At 48.8% G+C, this 18,335-nt stretch overlaps 1 protein-coding gene across 1 annotated transcript; it reads right to left on the reverse strand.

Annotated features, from left to right (window-relative positions):
* Window positions 1-3,479: 3,479 nt before the first annotated feature.
* BNIP1 (BCL2 interacting protein 1) lies at window positions 3,480-16,922 on the reverse strand. The gene is made up of 6 exons (XM_046668446.1): window positions 16,608-16,922; window positions 14,254-14,346; window positions 10,990-11,081; window positions 8,629-8,730; window positions 7,411-7,529; window positions 3,480-4,090 (listed from the first exon to the last, which is right to left on the reverse strand). Exons 1-6 carry the CDS (start codon window positions 16,689-16,691, stop codon window positions 3,894-3,896), a joined length of 687 nt encoding a protein of 228 aa, XP_046524402.1. The 5' UTR covers window positions 16,692-16,922; the 3' UTR covers window positions 3,480-3,893.
* Between the last annotated feature and the right edge of the window lie 1,413 nt (window positions 16,923-18,335).

The raw sequence follows: 18,335 nt of genomic DNA on the forward strand, positions 1-18,335 counted from the left end.
TGACCGCTCCCCCAAACTCCAGGCTTATGCAGCCACCTGTGTACCTGTCACCTTGACGAGGGCATCTAATAGAATCTCAGCCCAACGGGTCCTCAGCCCAACCCCTGATGGTCCTCCTGCAGCTACTTAGGCTAAAAACTCCATCGTTTCTCACTCTCATTCCTTCAAGAATGACACCCATTCCTTCGGGAAACCCTATCCTGTTGGTTCTATCTTCAAAATATATCCAGAACATGACCACTTCTCCTCGCCTCTACTGATGTCAGCCTGGCACAGCCACCATCACCTGCCACCTAGACAGCTGCGTCCCTCTGCTCCGCCCTCAGCCCCGCACTCTGTTCTCAATCCGTAAGTCCTATCAAGTCACTCGGCTCAAAGCCCTCCAGCGGCTCCCTGTGCCCCTCAGAGTACAGGACAACCCTTCCAACGACCTACAAGGCCTGTCATGATTCTGCCCACCACTCTCTCTCTGGCCTCCTGGGTTACTTCTCTCCGATTCCTCACACTCTGCGCTAGACACACTGGCTCCCTTGCTGTTCCCCAAACGTGCCGGTCATGCTCCGATCTGCACCTAACTGCAATGTGGAGTTTTCTTCCACATCACCAAGCAATTCTCCCACATCAGCTGGTGTCCTACAATTCAGCTCAAGTCTGACACGGTCTACCTGGAGATAGTGTCAGATCCCACAGGCTAAGGGCCCAGTCCTCCAAGACTGCCCCCACCTTCAGAGGCCAATCGCAATCTATAGCTTTTGACCAACAGGCTTTAGATTGGAGGTGCTCATGACCCCCTCTTCCTTGGATTTGACTAATTTGCTAGAATGGGTCCCAGACCTCAGAGAAACATTTTATTTACTAGACTACGGGTTTATTATGACAGGACAGAACTCAGGAACATCCAGACGGAAGAGATGCAGAGGGCATGGTGTGGGAAAAGGGGGCTGAGCTTCCCTGCCCTCTCCGAGAGCTGATTTCCCGGAGTCTCCCTGTGTGCACCAACCCGGAAGCTCTCTGAACCTTGTCCTTTTGGGTTTTATGGAGGCTTCATTACATCAGCGTGATTGGTTAGATCACTGGCCACTGATGCCTGAACCCAACCTCCAGCCCCTCCCCTCTCCCCGGAGGTCAGAGGTGGGACTGAAAGTTCCAACCCTCTAATCACAGGCTTGGCTCCCCCAGCAACTAGCCCCCAAAGTCACTCATTAACATAACAAAAGGCACCACTCTCACGCCCATCACAGGAAATTCCAAGGGCTTAAGGAGCTCTGTGCCAGCAATAAGATGAGCACCAAATAAAAATCTCTTATGATAAATTACAACAGGCCTTTGCTCTGGCTGGTTCCTCACAGCTGTCCGCATGGCTAAGTGCCCCCTCCTCAAGCCGATGCTCAGATCTCACCTTCTCAACGAGCCCAGGTCTGCCCACCTCACTTAACATTGCAAACCTGCCTCACGCCTACATCCCAGCTCGTCCTTAGCCAGCTCCACTCTCGCCACAAACACTTACTTTCTACTGTAATGAAGGACTGACTTAGTACACTAGTTGCTTCTCATCTGCCCGCCTTCCCCCATCTACTATAAGTTCCATGAAGACAAACCCTCTTTGTTTTGTTCACCGTGAATCTAACAAGGTGCCTGGCACAAAGCAGGTGCTCAGTAAATACTTCTAGGATGAAATCTCCTGACGCTGCTCTATACGTCTGTTCCCTTGACTGTCAGCTAACAAAAAATGTAGAATACAAGTTTGCCTGACTGTTTAACACTGAAAACTCAGGTCATTTATGAAATGTCTTCCAACAACAAGACACACAGGTAAGCTTTGTATGTTTGTATGTTTTTTAAAACCTGCTGTTAAAAAACAAACAAACAGAAGTCCATAAGAGCATTTCACACGGACTGATGGGATTGGTCTTACTCACAGCAAGACCACAGAGCGAATGTGAGCACTGCCCCCTCACGGTTCAACGTGGAGATGCCGCCTCCCACACAGCCGGCCGTGTGAGGACGACTTTTAACCCTGGTGGCTGACTGCAGTTCTAAGATAAAATGTTACTGATGACATTTCAAAATGGGTCAAATTCAACCCTATTTTCAGGAGGAGGCAAGTAAAAGAGGAATGAAGTGTCAAAGGGAGAAGTTTTAGGGAGTACAGAGCCCACGCGTTTCCATATTGTGAGGAGGATGTTGACAATTAGTGGGAAGTAGTAAAGAAAAATGTTAAGACAAGAAAATCCGAACTTGATAACATCCATCTGTTGCACTTACAGCTGGAATCCGAGTGGGAATTTCCCATCTGTGCTTTATTCTCAGCTTTAATTTGACTATAAATAAGACACATGCGTGCACAATGTGCAGTCTTCTGGGGCCAGAAATTGTTTAAGGATGATATATATAGTGCACACACTTTAACTCAGAACCCACACATTAAACCAGTTAGTCCGAGGTGTGCAGTCGCTCTCTTACAACTTGGTCCCATGATAATCTGGCACTCCGTAACCACGGCCTTAACTGTTGACACCCTCTCCTCAAACAGATCTAAACAGAGCTGCCAACGCCCTGGCCAGCTTCCCCTGAAGCCCCTGGCTGTCTGCTGCAGGAAACCCCGGGGCCAGTGTCCTGGAGGTGGCCACACTGGGGAAGCCCATTGCTCAGTCAGACAGAAGATGCACTTGCTACTTTATACTCTTGTTTGATTCTCAAATTGACTCCACGAGCGTCTACGTGGACTATCACCTCCCACTTTACAGGTGGGGAAACTGAGGCTTAGTGACATAAAGTAACTTGCCCACGGTCATGTGGTCCACTAGTTATAGAGCTGAGACTCAAAACCAAGTCTTTGAGCCAAGCTTCAAAGTCCATGTTTGTTCCACTTTGCCCTCTGCCTCCACACTCCCTCTCTGGGGCTATAAATAGCGGGGCAGGCTGGCATTCCATGTACGAGGTCAGCCGGGCCTATAGCACAAGGAGAAACGAACAGCTCCGGCCTGGCCTAGCCCAGGCCCTGGCCCCCTGGCCTCAACAGAACTCAGGCCCAGACAGGCCTCAGCTGATCACTAGCTTTGCTCTCCTTGGTTATATTTAGTTCTGGACCTCAAAGAGAAAGGCATGGGCTGGCCCCTGAGACACTGCACACCCCCAGGCCAGGCCAGGCCACCGTGCAGAGCAAGAGGAGAAGCTGTCTGTCTCAGCCGCTTCAAATGTTGGGCGGCCACCTCCAGCAGGGGCTGTTTGCATGCTCCTTCCTCAGAGTCTGAGGCATCTTGTTCTTCTTGCTCCTTGAGGGAGGGACCATGGCTGCTTTACCAAGGGATCTGTAATGGTCAGCAGTGTCTGTAATCCACTGTGTGTGGCTGTTGCTTAATAATTCTTTGTTGAATGAACAAATAAGTGATCTAAGTTCACGTCCTACAGATCTGAACATCACAAAAGAGGCACACAAATTCCCAGGGGGACAGCTTATACAACCAAATGCATGTCACTCTGTTAAACACAGTCAAGTTTATTCAAGGAATGGACGTGGGTTTTCATCGTCTTTCTTCCCCCTTCTCTCTTCCCTCCACCAGACCTGGCATCAAAACCACAGTGGGAAAGAGAGCATCACATGCTGGAGGCTGGCCTCGGGGTGCCCCATGTGGCAGCCACCCTTGGTGTCGACGGCTCTTGGAGTCCATGTCCCTGTAGGCATTCTAATGGCACGCCTCACCTTGCTCTGCTTGCCCCTTACAAGCCAGCCTCCTGCAGAAACCTGGGCAGCTGTGTTTCCATCCGACTTGCTGAGCAACTGGAGTTGACTCAGGGGACATGGATGGGTTTGGCAGCCTGGGCCAGAGCTCAGGAGCATGGCTGGATCCTGACACCGGAGCTTAAAGGGCAAAAGTGGCAGCTCTCAGATGTTACAAAAATGGAAAGAGCCGCTTTTTAACAATATAGAGGACTGTCGCAAGAAACAGGGCCAGCGCAAGGAAAATGAGAAGCTTGTCCGTCAGTTCTCGGCGATTATATTTTGTGATGAGCTTCCGGCCCAACTGGATGGTCCCCGACATGGACTTAAATTCTTCATTTGCATCCAGGATAGTCCGAGAAGAATTGACTGAAAGAAAAGAGGGAGGGAGCCTGACTCAGAGACGGCAGAGCACAAAATCCAAAGTCTCTGCTCTGCCGGCTGGGTCACCAGGGAACGACACTGCTCTCCAAGGCAAGCTCCTCCCAGACGCACAGAGTGTGAACGGACAGTCCAGAGGGGCAAAGGGGGCCAGGATGCAACAGGAAAGGCGCCTCCCGAAGTCCCAGCCAGCTCAGAGTGACGTGGTTGCTCACATACAACGTCACAGGGCCATCGCTAGGAGTCCTCTGACATGGACAACACCAGGGAGAAGGGCAGAAGAGGGTCCCTTTCCTCACTGCCAACCTCAGCTTTCTGAAGCAGGCAAGTGCTGCTGAGAACATCCACGAGCCACAAAACTAACCTGGGTGACTGTGGACGCGCGCTGCCACGTCTGCACAGGGGCAGACACTGGGAGCACCACGACTTTCCACCTGTGAGGTGCACCTGACGGTCAGATCCACTATCCGTGGGACCATGAAAGGTCGGGCTGAGCCCTGCCACAAGCCCTCACCTGTGCCAGCCCTTCTGTCCTGGGACACTGGCTGTAGCCTTAAAGATGTGACACCGGATGCTAGCCATTGTGTGAAGCCTAAGACGAGGCACATACCGCCTAAGGCTCGATGTGCCCAGGTGTCAAATTCACTTCTGAGGCTGGATATCTGGGCCTGAACTTGGGGATGTTTACCCAGCAAGATTCTCCTACAAAGCCTAACGGGCACCATCCAGACATCCACAGAACGAAATGCGTGTTAAGGGACAAGGCAAGCTGTGAAAGTGTTTGAGCCACGTCCCCACTCACGTAAGCAAGGGGGGAAATCACTCTTCATCTGCCTGTGCTGTGCGCGCTGGAGGGTCTCAGAAGGATATAAAAGAAAGTGGCAACAGCAGTTGCCCCTGGGGAGTTGACCTGGCGGTCGGGGGGTCAGAGAGAGAGCTGTCTTTCTGTTTCCCTTTTGTCCTGTCCAGGGCTGTGCAGCCCAATACGGCAGCCATTAGACACATGTGGCACCTGAGCATGGAAAATGTGGCTAACCCAAATGGATATGTCTCTAAGTGTAACACACCGGCACGGTTTCAAAGACAGTCTGAAAAGAAAGGAATGTACAGAGCCGGCCAGGTGGCATAGCGGTTAAGTTTGTGCGCTCCACTTCGGCAGCTGGGGTTCATGGGTTTGGATCCTGGGTGTGGACCTACATATCACTCATCAAGCCATCCTGTTATGGCGTCCCACACACAAAATAGAGGAAGATTGGCAGAGATGTTAGCTCAAGGACAATCTTCCTCACCAAAAAAAAAAAAAAAAAAAGGGAAGTAAAATATCTCAATAATTTTTAATATTAATCCCATATTGAAATGGTAATATTTTACATATAATTGGTTAAGTAAAATATATTACTAAAATTAACTTCCTAAGTTCCGTTTTACTTTTGTTAACGTGCTTACCAGGAAAATTTTAAGTTACATATGTGGCTCATAGGATGTTTCTACTGGATAGTGCTGGCCTAGAGGTTTTTTCCTGAACCATGTAATTTATATTACCTTTTCACAAAATTAAAAGTTAATAAGTAAATAAAAGAAATTACCAGAGGAAACAGAGGAGTGTTCTGAAAAAGGCAGACTGGGGGAAATCAAACAGGTAAAAATCCCTCTCAGCCCTCTTTCTGTGTGCCTGCTGCCATTTCAAAAGCCTATGCAGGTAAGGAAGGACCTGTTCAGTAAAAACCTGACAGGCCTTTCTTTTCAAACTTTCTTACAGAGAATTCTAAACTGTCACAAAAGCAGACAGAGTAGTACCAGGAAATGCCGTGTGCCCATCACCCATCCCCAAGACCCACCAGCTCCCTGGCGACCCTGTCCCTCTGCCACTCCCACCCAATGCCCCTGCCCCACGATTTCACAGCAAATTCCAGACATCATACCCCTAACAGCCTTTTTAAAAAATTGGGGTCCTATTAGGCTTTTAAATCCAGCTGAATTTGGGAGCCATAAGGAAAGGATTGAGAACTGCCCCCTTCTTTCTTCAACAGCTACCTCCTACAAAACGTGCCCCAAGAACAACACTCAACGCCCCACAAACCGTCAGCACCTGCGCACCCCTCTCACCACTTCACTGCATTGTGTTTCTGCACTGGGGGTGGGGTGTCCTGTCACCGCATCGGAGCAGAAGAGCCCTCGACTCAGAGGCCAGGTGGTCTCTTTCTCGCGTTCTCCGAAGCCTCCCCGGAGGCGTGGGCCCACCCCCAGCGCACACGTACGGGAGGTGACCCGCGGGCTCTAAGCCTAAACGCCCAGGTAAGTTTCCAACACAGGCAGTGACCTTGGGGACAAGCTGCTGGCTGTCCTTTTGCTTTGGCCTGTTTGAATAGTGCACTGAAAAAAAGTGGCTCAAAATTACAGGTGATTTTTAGGGGTGATGATGGTATTGTGGTTTTGTTTGGTTTGGTTTTTGTTTCAAGATTCTCTTATCTTCTAGAGAGACCTACTGAGATATTTGCAGACAATGTTTGGGATCTCCTTCAAAATAACCCAGACGGGGGCACAGCAAGGATAAAGTTGCAACAAGATTGGCCCTGAGCTGACAACTGTTGAAGCTGGGTGATGGGTTCGTGGGATTCACGCACCATGCTCTCTACTGCCGTCTCTGTATGAAACCTTTCAAAAGTGTCTCAAGGAGTAAACGCTCTTCTTCTGTTTTCCTATACTGAGGACCCTGGAGAGAGCCAACTCTCTCATGCATTACAAGGGAGACACCACGGAATACTGCTGCAGAGAACCAGATGGTCTCCAGCAGCTTCTGCTCTGGCTTCTGACTATATCCTTTAAAAGGAGCTCACAGTAAAAATAACGTTGGGGAGTATGATTGTAAGCTGGGGTCCTAGCAGACTAGCTGGCAGTCAATACACTAAACATCGCTTGGGGCAATGATTCTCAAACCTGCCCAGCCACATGCGTCCCCAGAGCCCTTGAGAAAAGACTCCCAGGCCCCTCCCCCGCACTGCTGGCACCCACTCTCCAGGAGAGGGCCTGGGGGTCTCTGCTTTTCACACCAGCCCCTGGGAGCACTTCTGCTGGGGAATCATTCTGACGGGCATGTGCAGGTGCTGTAGTACAACTATAAAAACCAAAGAGAAATAAGAGCAGCATATCCCACTCTGGGTAAGACCACGCTGCCAAAGAAGTGAGAAGCCATACACACAAGTCAGTAAGCTGAGGACGGAGTCAGCGGGCAGAGGTGGAGGGCCCGGGGCAAGGGCTCTGGAGCCTGAGTCTCTGGGAGAAGCGTCCTTCTCCAGACCCGGCTTTACCTAGCGTCTGCATGGCTTCCTCGCTCTGCTGGACCTGCTGGGACATCATCCTGCTGATCCCCATGAGGCTCTCTGTGATGGCACTGGACGTCTGCGCCAGGCTCTCTTTGGTGGTTTTCCTAAAAGCACGGAGTGAGGGGAGGAATGTCAATACAAGCATGGCTACAAGAAAGCCCACACACAAATGAGATCCCATTTTTTTAATCCATCACATTAGTACATATGTTTTAAATGACCATAGTCAATGCTGACAAGAGTGTGCTGAGATCACACTTTTATTTTTTTTTTTAAGATTGGCACCTGAGCTAAAAACTGTTGCCAATCTTTTTTTTCTGCTTTTTCTCCACAAATCCCACCAGCACATAGTTGCATATTTTAGTTGTGGATCCTTCTAGTTGTGGCATGTGGGACGCAGCCTCAGCATGGCCTGACGAGTGGTGCCATGTCCACGCCTACAATCCGAACCAGTGAAACCCTGGGCCGCGGAAGCAGAGCGCGTGAATTTAACCACTTGGAGCAGGGCCGGCCCCGAGACCACACTCTTAAAGACTGCCTGTAGGCACATAAACTGGTGCTCCTTTAGGTAAAGCGATTTGGTAACACACATTAGGAGCCCTGGGAAATGTTCACGCTTTTGACCCAGTAATCTCAACCCTGGGAATCTCTCCAAAGGAAAGATCCAAAATGTGGACAAGGCCCTATGTTCTAAGATGTGCCTTGGTGTGTTATTTACAACACTCAAAAACTAGAAACGTAAACACACACAAACAGGGGATTAGTTAATACAAAGGAATAGTATGTGCTGTTACAATTTTGTTTCAAGAGTTTTTAAAAAACAGGCAAGTCTTTGTGCTGTAACACTACATGAAGAAGAACAGGATATGAAATTTTATATATGGTACAATTTTGACTTTGTAAAACATATGGAAGAAAAAAATAACAGGAGGAGGTAATATATTAAAATGTTTTAAAAGGAGCTAACATGAGTAACACGATTATGGCTTATTTTCATCTCGTAATTCATATTTTTCTTTAGTGTACCAATTTACTAGAAATAAGCACATATTTCTTCCATACTTCGAAAAAATATTACTTACATAATAAAACTAAATACTAACTTTATGCTGAAGACAAGAGGGGGTTCCCCACGTGGCTTTGCGCCCTGCCAACTGTTATCTATTCTATCCTCACAGCCCAGAAAGAGAAAAAGATGGATACCTTTGCCTTAAGAGGTCTCCTCCCCGGAGAAGTTCTGCTTTCTCTAGATTGTCAATGGCAATTTTGCAAGTAAGGTTAGCCTTCCTCCAGGAGGTCTGATTGCTGGAATTAGAAGGATCATGTGTGAGTCTCTGCTGACTCTACCACGCTGTCGGTCAGTTCAAGTCACAGCAGTGCTTCCTTCCGGCGGGGAGGGACGGAGGAGGGCATCTGGGAGGGGCCCACTGAGTCCATCCCCACCTTCTGCCGCTTCCTCCCCTTGGTTGCCCCAGCAACTGCCACTGTGGCTCCAACACCTCTGCCTGGACCCTGGAGGCTGCCCCTGGGCCATTCTCCTTCCCCCGCCCCCGCAGGCAGCCAGAGGGAGCAGTCTGGCCAAGGGACTCCTCTGTTTACAGCCTGCAATGGCTCCAGACTTCAGAGTAACATCCCAACCCCGCAGCTGGGCACATGAGGTTCCATTCTGTCAAGTTCTAACACTCTACTGCTCTGCCCCCCGGACTGGGGGGTGTGGTTCCTCAAGAACCACCCCTTACTCATCTCTCTGTCTCCAGTACCCAGAACAGCAGCCTCTGGCCCAATAGCTATGCAACCAATACAGGTTCTACCGAGCAGAAAACTCAGAAAAAGCCAGTTTTTCTCCGTGTTTCTTTAAGAGCTGTTGTCCTCTACCCGCCACACGCCAGTCATGGACAACACGAGAACACTGTGTTAGCAGGGCTCATCTGACACGATGATTTACATTCTTTACCTGACCTCCCTGGTGGGAGACAGCTCAGACTTGGTGAGCAGCTCCCTGGAGGGAGCAGTGAGGCCTCTGTGGACGGACCATCAAGAAATTAATTGGGCCCCTCAGAGCATCAAGCCCATGCTCTAGAACTCTTATGCACCTGGCTCAAATCAATTGTGCTGACCCCTGAAATACTTAAAAAGTCAGACACAGAGTGTGTGAACTGATAGGGTGGTTTTCTAAAAGCACCTCTACACTTAAAGTGTTCAGATGAGCGCTCTGATGCCGGAACTGCGTCGGCTAGGCCATTTCACACCCAACATTCAAAAAGAATCAATTACATTTTCAAACTGTTTGCAAGGGAGTTCTGCGGGGCCCTGTGATGCACAGATGAATGAGCAACAGTACCTGCCCTCAAGGGGCACACATTTATTGGGGAGAAAAACAAATATTTACTGTCCAATGTAACAAGCAGGATAACCCAGGCAGACACAGGTACTGCTTCAACACACAATTGCCAAAGTATTACTTCACTGCTTTCTCCACTCCAGCCTGCAACTCCACATCAGGAATGGCCATTCTCAACTTCAAACCCATGCAGAGCTGAGTTCGTGTGTGTGACTTACTATACTTTATACAAGGGGTCCTCTTTACTCAGTGTTTATAATTTGAGTTCTCTTGGTGGCCTAGGGAAGCAGAAGCCATCATGAGACAAAGTGTCAACACTGAGCCAAGCACTGTAACACTGGTCACCACTTACATACCCCCCACTCACACTAGCCTCCACCATGCTCGCGTCTTTGTCAGTGCATCTCCTCCTGATTGTTGGGGTTATAAACACAGCTGCTGTCGGCGAGGATGCTGCTGGAGAACCAGAAGCAACGCCATAGACAAACGAGGCCCGGCAGAGTCAGACCAATCAACAAGGCTGAGGACAGCTGGGAGGAGGATGAGCTAGCGGGGTCTTCAAAAGAGAACGATCTTGCTACCAGAGGATTGGGCAAGTGGACAGAGCCCTCAAATATTTTGGCAACAATAACCCTCTTTATGAATTTGGTGCAAAAGCCAAACGTCAAGGGACAGATACTGTTTCACGCCCTCAGACAATTTTGTTGGAAGAGTCCCCCAATTCAATACCAAGAAATAGCACATATTTCAATTATATAATCAAGGATTAGCACATAGCTGGAATGATAACCTCAATTTAATTTAACATACGCTTATTTATATTTTTTTGTTTCATTTTTAAAGATAAAGTCCCATTCAAAACTTTCTAAATTTGGACCATCTTAAGTAGGTTCACTTTCAGTGGATTTTTCTTGTATCAATTCTCCTTTGAAAAAAGGACCCCAGTATTACAAAAGCAACCATTTTTGGGTTTTGTTTTAAAAATATGAAATACAGTGTAACATTAAACAAGCTTTTATAAACTATGCCCAGTTCCACTTACCCTGTAGCCCTTGCTTGCCCCCCACTTTGAGAGTTACTGATTTAAAGAGAACATTCAGTGTGTGTATAAATGACACAATTACGTCACTAAACCCAGGTTTGTTAGGCAAACCCAGGCACAAGCCTCCCAGGGAGCGAGTGGCCCCGTGGAGGCCGCCGGCAGGAGACCAGGCCCCACCTACCTGAGCATCTGCTTTTTGTGATTCTCCACCTCCTGGAGCAGAACTTGCTTCTCTGACTCTCTGTCTTGCTCTTTAGCGGACTGCTCAAGCTCCTTTGGGGGAGAACAGCTCTACGTTAAAATGATTTTAAAAGCCAATAGAGAAGCCGGAGAGCACTTCTATTTCTAGCCAGGTCACACGACGGCACTTGAAACCCGCCTAGAACAGAACTCCCAGTAATGCCATGTAACGAATAAACATCCTTTTAAATACACAGCTGAGTTTGCAAGGAGGTAAGGACAATCCCCAGGGCCCCAAAGTGCGGAGGGAATTAAGGGCGGAGCGGTCAGCCTGTGAGAGACGCGTGGCTGTCCTGCGGCGGGAGGTGCGCTCCTGGAATCCAGCACACGCCTGAAATGGAAAGGGAAAAAAGCTACTAACCAGGGCCAGGCCCCGCTCTCAGACACCATGGAAATATCAAACTGCTGCACGTCTCCAAACGCTCACTCCCACTCTCTGACCTATTTCTTCAGGGCCTGGTAACAAGCAGTTCAGGGGGTTTAAAGCCCATGGAGGGACAGAAAAATGAAGCCTTGGCCACCCGAGGCTGGGAATCGGAACTGAGACCACCACAGATCCAAGACGCACGAAGCCGTACGCCCTCCGTGGAAAGGTGACCCAGGAAACCGTCTGTCAACCAGCCAGAGACAACATGGAAGCTCGTCTTTTTGCGCTGTGGGCTGTGGCTAGAGGGATATGAAATACCTCCCCTGAGAATTTATAACCGTGGAGTTATCCTGACACTGATTCGGGGTTCAAATGCACCCTCCCTGAGTGGCTCGAGACCCTCATGAGGAGAAATTAACATAAAAAGTGCCCCCAGACTTATGATAATCCCAGGAGACCAGGCAGAAGCAAGTGCTAACACCTCTGGAGAGCCCTGACTTCCTCCCAGGCTGCACAAACGTCCACAGACACGGCTTGCGGGAGAGGAGCACCCACAATGCAAGAACCAAACACCAGGAAACACGCGGCCCACCACAGGGAGGGAGGTGCGGCAGACATAGCAACCAGCAGGCTGAGCCCCAGGAACTTCAGATGACAGAACCATCAGGCAGACTATAATTAAAGACGTCATTACACCTCAAGGCTCAAGTCATTGTTCTTTTTTTTGGTGAAGAAGATTGGCCCTGAGCTAACATCTGTTGCCAATCTTCGTCTTTTTCGCTTGAGGAAGATTGTCCCTGAGCTAACAACTGTGCCAATCTCCCTCTATTTGTGTATGTGTGATGCTGCCACAGGATGGCTTTACGAGCAGTATGTAGGTCCACGCCCGGAATCCGGGCCTGCAAACCCCGGGCCACCAAAGCAGAGGGCATGACCTTAACCACTACACCACTGGCCAGCCCCTCAAGTCAAATTTTTTTGTTTACAAATTAAAACAAGTTCCAGTTTTAAAACATCCATGTATCAGCTCATGTATACACTAATTTATGTATTTATATACTCATTTGACATGCTGGTCTGTGGTGTCTGTTCACCATTGCAACAGCTCAGAGGTGGCTTCCAAAGTATGGCCTCAGATACCGCTGAGGCAGGGAAAAAAGAATGTGAACTGGAAAAAGTGTGCGGATGTAATCAGTTAATCCCTGGTTTAAAATCTAGATTCCCTAGTAGAATGTAAACTCTGCGAGAGCAGGACTGTACCCAGCGCTCATCACGAGTGCCCCCTGCACCTGGCACATACGAGGCCCCAAACCACTAGATGGAAGAAGGGAAGTGCAGGAAGGAGGGAGGGAGGAGACAGGGAGAAACGCACGGCTTCCTCAGGAAAGGCTGCCTGGAAGTTCTGTCACAGAGAATCAGAGATAGTTCCAGAAGAGAAGAAAGGGCAAAGCAGCTCTCAAATTCCAGCTTGAGAACCATATGCAAAGACACGCACACAGATATTTACACATCGTTAACCCTAACGCTTACTGTGAACACAACACTCTATTTTGAGGATAGGAGGCCCATTCTCCTAGTATCAAGCTTGTTGCAAATATACAGAGAAGACATTTATGTAAGATCTAAAAATATCAAACAAGGGGCCAGCCCTGTGGCACAGTGGTTAAGTTCGCATGCTCTGCTTCGGTGGCCCGTGGTTTGCCAGTTTGGATCCCAGGTGTGGACCTACGCACTGCTTGTCAGGTCACGCAGTGGCAGGCGTCCCACAAATAAAGTAGAGGAAAATGGGCACAGATGTTAGCTCAGGGCCAGTCTTCCTCAGCAAAAAGAGGAGGATTGGTGGCAGATGTTAGCTCAGGGCTAATCTTCCTCAAAAAAAAAAAAAATCAAGTGCCTGCCCAGTGGTGCATCAGTTAAGTGCACACGTTCCGCTTCAGTGGCCCGGGGTTTGCTGGTTCGGATCCCGGGTGCGGACATGGCACTGCGTGGCAAGCCATGCTGTGGTAGGCGTCCCACATATAAGTGGAGGAAGCTGGGCACGGATGTTAGCTCAGGACCAGTCTTCCTCAGCAAAAAGAGGAGGATTGGCAGATGTTAGCTCAGGGCTAATCTTCCTTGGGAAAAAAAAAATCAAACAAATAAAAATCTTGTAGATATCTCCAGGTATAAACGTTTAGGACATGCAGATTAAAACTGGGATGGGGTTACTGGTTCACAGACCATGTGCTTAGTAGGGCCTTCCTAGGTGCCAGGGATACACTGGTGCTCAAGGAGCTGATTTTGGGGGAGGGACATAATAAGCATGTGAATGCCCTGGTGAGGTCATCTTCATTAGTGAAGGAAATAAATACCAGGTGAGCATGCAGATACTTAGAAAGAACAAAGAAATACTTATACTTAAGGAGAATTGATGCCATGTGAGTTGAAGAAAAGTCTTTTAGGGAATAAACTAGCTTTAAAAAGCAAAAAAACATAGAAGCAGTCCAAATAAATGCCCTGATGACAGATTGAAGTGAATGGACGGGAGAGAGTGCTAGGGAAGAGAAAGCAGTTCAAGTGGCTTCAGAGTTTTCAAGTTGAAAAATTCCAAGGACAACAGTGTCCCTGCCATCCATTGGTTACCCCAGCTGGCAGTGTTAACTTGCTGTTAACTTGTTAACAAAACTGGCTCTGCATTTAAAAGTTCTTCCTTTTTACCTTGATACCAGGTTAGTACCGTTACCCTTGCTGTCTAAACATTTACTGAAGCACCCGGACGGCGTTCCAGCAGAGCTGTCCTAGGACTGAGCCCCGTGCACTGTGACCCGTTCTCAGCGTCTCCCTTCTGCAGCCACTCACCTGTATTCTGTGCCGCAACTGTTGAAACTTCTCTTTCACTTTACTATTCAGTTCAGTAAGTGCACTCAATGGTCCTGAACAGTCTCGAATATCCTAGAAGACAGCGAAGAGATGAGGGGGCCCTTCTCGAGGCAATGAAACGAAATGACACTATCTGTACAGTGAGAGACTTGGCTCAGACCACACCTAAAGCGGGCCTACTGACTGTAATTCATCCTGATCTTTGCTCTTTACTCTGCAACACAAGCAAAAGCATTATCATTTTCATTTTCCTCATCCATCTTTAGATTAATTTTGAGCAGGTAATAGAAAAGCATAAAAAGAAACACAACTCTATATACAAAGGAATACTACTCAGCCATACAAAAGGAGGAAAATTTGCCATTTGCAACAACACAGATGGACCTTGAGGGTATTATGCTAAGTGAAATAAGCCAGATGAGAAAGACAAATACCGAAGGGTTTCACTTATACATGGAATCTAAAAAATAAAACAAACGAACAAACAAAACAAAAACAAACTCATAGATACAGAGAACAGATTGGTGGTACCAGGGGGAAGGGGGCTGGGGAGTGGGCGCAGTGGGTGAAGGGGGTCACCTGTATGGTGAGAGATGTTGACTAGACTTATGGTGGTGGCCACGCTGTAGTGTACACAGATGTCAAATTATAATGTTGTGCACCTGAAACTCTTATAACGTTATAGACCAATTTTACCTCAAAAAAAAAAAAAAAGAGAAGAAGAAAGAAACACAATTCTGTCTTGACTCATGAGTTCCTAAAGTTTAACAAAACGCCACCTGGCCAGTATGAAAGGCTTAAAGCCGCCTGTATGTCCCACAAGAATGGACATCCAAAGGTGATATTATAACTTTAGATCTTTCCAACTTGAAAACCAGGATGTGAAATTCCTGGCATCACATGACAAAATTAACATCTTATCTGATTTTCCAAACCATCTGTTATAAATCACAGCGTTTCTAGACATGTTCAAGGGCAGATTTAGAATTTGTTTCTGGACATTCAGAATTACCAAGGTCAGGTTTTAGAGCAGACTCTGGAGCCAGGTGATGTGGATTCAAATCCTGGCTGAAGCAATTTATTAGTTGTGAAACCTTGAAAAAGTCACTTGAGTTCTCTGTGCCTCAGTTTCCTCATCACAACATCACCTACCTCACACACCATGGATGTGTGTGACCTGCCTAGCAGAGGAACTGGTACAAAGTAAGAGTGCAATAATCTAGCTATGACCAATCTTTGTCATAGCAATCACGAGAACCCAAATGTTAGAGAGTACAAAACGGGGCTTAAGCAATTTGGATTATGTGCAAAAGGCGATTTCATTAGCACGAATCCTAAGTTTATTTTTCTAGAATTGGCCCAGCAGTTTTGTAGTTTATACATGGGAGCCGTGAAGTTCAAGAAGTGGAAATGTCTGCATCAAGCGGCTTACTCACTAAACACCCTTCCTTGCACCCGAGGATGAACGGCTGCTTTGGCTTCTTTAGCAACTGGTTTCCCTGAGAAGTCCTACTTTTCTTCACTTTCTGCCACAGTTGGCTGCAAACTCTGGTCTACATCTAATGTTTTGTAACATTTGTTGGAAATGGAAACGACTTTCCCTAAACCACGGTTTCGGTTTCTTGGTTGCTTTTAGCTAAACTCAAGGAACCATTTCTACATTCCTACGTCTTGCCTACGCCAATCGGCTCATCGCCCTACTGCCTTCTACCTAAAACGGCCTAGGCATTGCACCTCGATCCCCCGATCTGTAAATGCAGGAGCACAGCGACTCCCTAAGGCCCTTCTCCAGGCTGACTTTCACTATCTGCCTTCTGATGCAGGCCTTGGCACTTTACCCGATTTCCACATTTACAAAGTCACAACTACGGCCCGGGTTACGTTCATTCCCACGGTGCCTCCACTGCCAGGTGGCCTTGGGCACACGCCCCGGGAGCCCGGGACCCAGCCGAGTGGGCCAGCGGGGGCGGGGCGAACGGCCTCCAGGGCGCCACGAGGCGCCGGGGAGGCGGCGTCAGAAGGCGGGGCCGAGCAGGGTGACAGGTGTGTTCCAAGGGGCTCCAAACTGGACCGCAGAGCGGAAGCCTGGTCAGGGGCGGGGACACGGGGCTGTCCCGGAAGAGGGCGAGCCGAACACCTGGATGGAGAATCAAGGCCAACGATCAACGGGACCCAAGCGGGACAGCAAGGGGGTAGCCGGCCATGGCGGGGGGGCGACCTCGGAGACTTGACCAATGGGGAAAGCTCGGGAGTGAGACCGCCGAGTTCCCAGGAAGCCGGCGGAGCTTGGGCTGAGGGCGCCTGGAGCCCGGCAGGGTCCCAGGAGTGAGTACCTGGATAAGCGCCTTCACCTCCAGGTCGAATTTGACGATCTCTTGGTTACAGATCCGGACGTGGACATCTTGGGGAGCCGCCATGTTGGAGACGCCGGCTACGGGCCGCGGCGGTGCCCAAATGCAAGCGCGTTCTCGCGCCGCCGGCCTCACGGCAGCGCCCCCTAGAGCCCGGCCGGGGGCGAACGAGCAGGCGGCGCCCAGGCCCGCGACCCTCCCGACGCGCGGGCGGCCCGGCCTCGCCTCCTCATGAAAACGAGAGGAAGAGGAAAGGGAAGACCTAGAGTGTTTTGACAGGGGCCCCTCCCCATCCTCCGCCTATCAGCCATTCTAAGGGCTACATATTTTTTACACAGAGGGAAAAAAACAAGGCTGGAAGAAAAGTATCAATTGGGATGTTTCTGGAAGGTGGAATTAACAATTTTTTATATTTCTTTAAACTTTCTTGTATTTTTCATATCTTCTACAGCGAATAGAAATTGTGGAGTAAAAGAGAAAATGGTAAACGTGTTAGGACTTTTTTTTAATGTATGGGACCCCGCCCCCCCCCCCCCCCGTCAGACCAGCACATGGTCCCACGGATCTTTCTAAAATGCATACCTGATCAAGTCACCTCCCAGCTTGCACCCCTTCTTTGGCTTCTGGGGGTTCCCTTTATGTGTACAGTTAGATTTGTGAAATCTACCTCGCCGATTTTTTTGTTTTGATGTTTTGTTTTGATGGATTAATGTAGTTTTGATGGAAATAATTAGGAGCAGACCCTCAACAAATGGAGGCTCTTTCATTTTATTTTATTATTAAATAGTCCAAGTTTCTTAGCTGGTCCTCAAGGCCATCAGCCACCCTGCCCAGCCCCACCTCCCTCCTGGATTCTTCAAGCTCTTTTTGGATCTGTAGCCGTGGAAGCTGCTGTTCCCTCTTCTTGAATGCTTTTCCCCACTTGCCCCCAGCCCCGTTCACTCTTGTTCACTTCACTTAAGCAAGCGTAGATTGTGAGGTCCTGAGTGCCTAGCTGTGTATTTCTATTAAACCTCACAACCGCCCCTGAAATAAGTAACACCCCAGTTTTACAGAAGGGGAATGGACTAAGAGTAGATCAAAACCAAACCAAACCAAACATCCCTGCCCCAAGGTTACCCAACTTCAAAGTGGCAGTGCCCTACCTCAAAGCCACATCTTCCCTCAACAGCCAAGTATGGCCCTTGGGTAGTGTACCAGCGGGGCTGTGCGCTTGCCCATCTGTGTTCCTCCAGCACCCCACACTCCCACCCTGAAGGTGCTGTCACCCCACCCCACCTAATAGAGAGGCGGCATATTGCAGCCTGGGGCGTCTACCCTGGGTTGAATCCTGACCACAACCCACTTCACGTCTCTGTGCCTCAGTGTCCTGAGAGGCTAACTGGTGGTAGTCACAGGGTTGGCGGGACGGTTAAATGAAGTAACACATGAAAAGCACCGAGAACAATGTAGTAATGTGGCATGCAGTAAGAAAATGCTTACTAATTGGCATTTTTGGAACACTTCTTATGTGCCAGGCACTTTGCACTAAGTGCTCCATGGGCATCATCTAACTCTCACAACAACCCTGTGAGGTAGGAGTAACCACGTTTTACACAAGGTAACAGGCACAGAGAAGCTAATGGCTTGCCCAGCGCCAGTGGAAGTGCTATGTCAAAGGATATGTGCATCTTAAAGTTCTGATACACGTTACCAAATTGCTCTTCATAG

The sequence above is a fragment of the Equus quagga genome, chromosome 7, assembly GCF_021613505.1.
Source record: "Equus quagga isolate Etosha38 chromosome 7, UCLA_HA_Equagga_1.0, whole genome shotgun sequence".
NCBI lineage: Eukaryota > Metazoa > Chordata > Mammalia > Perissodactyla > Equidae > Equus > Equus quagga.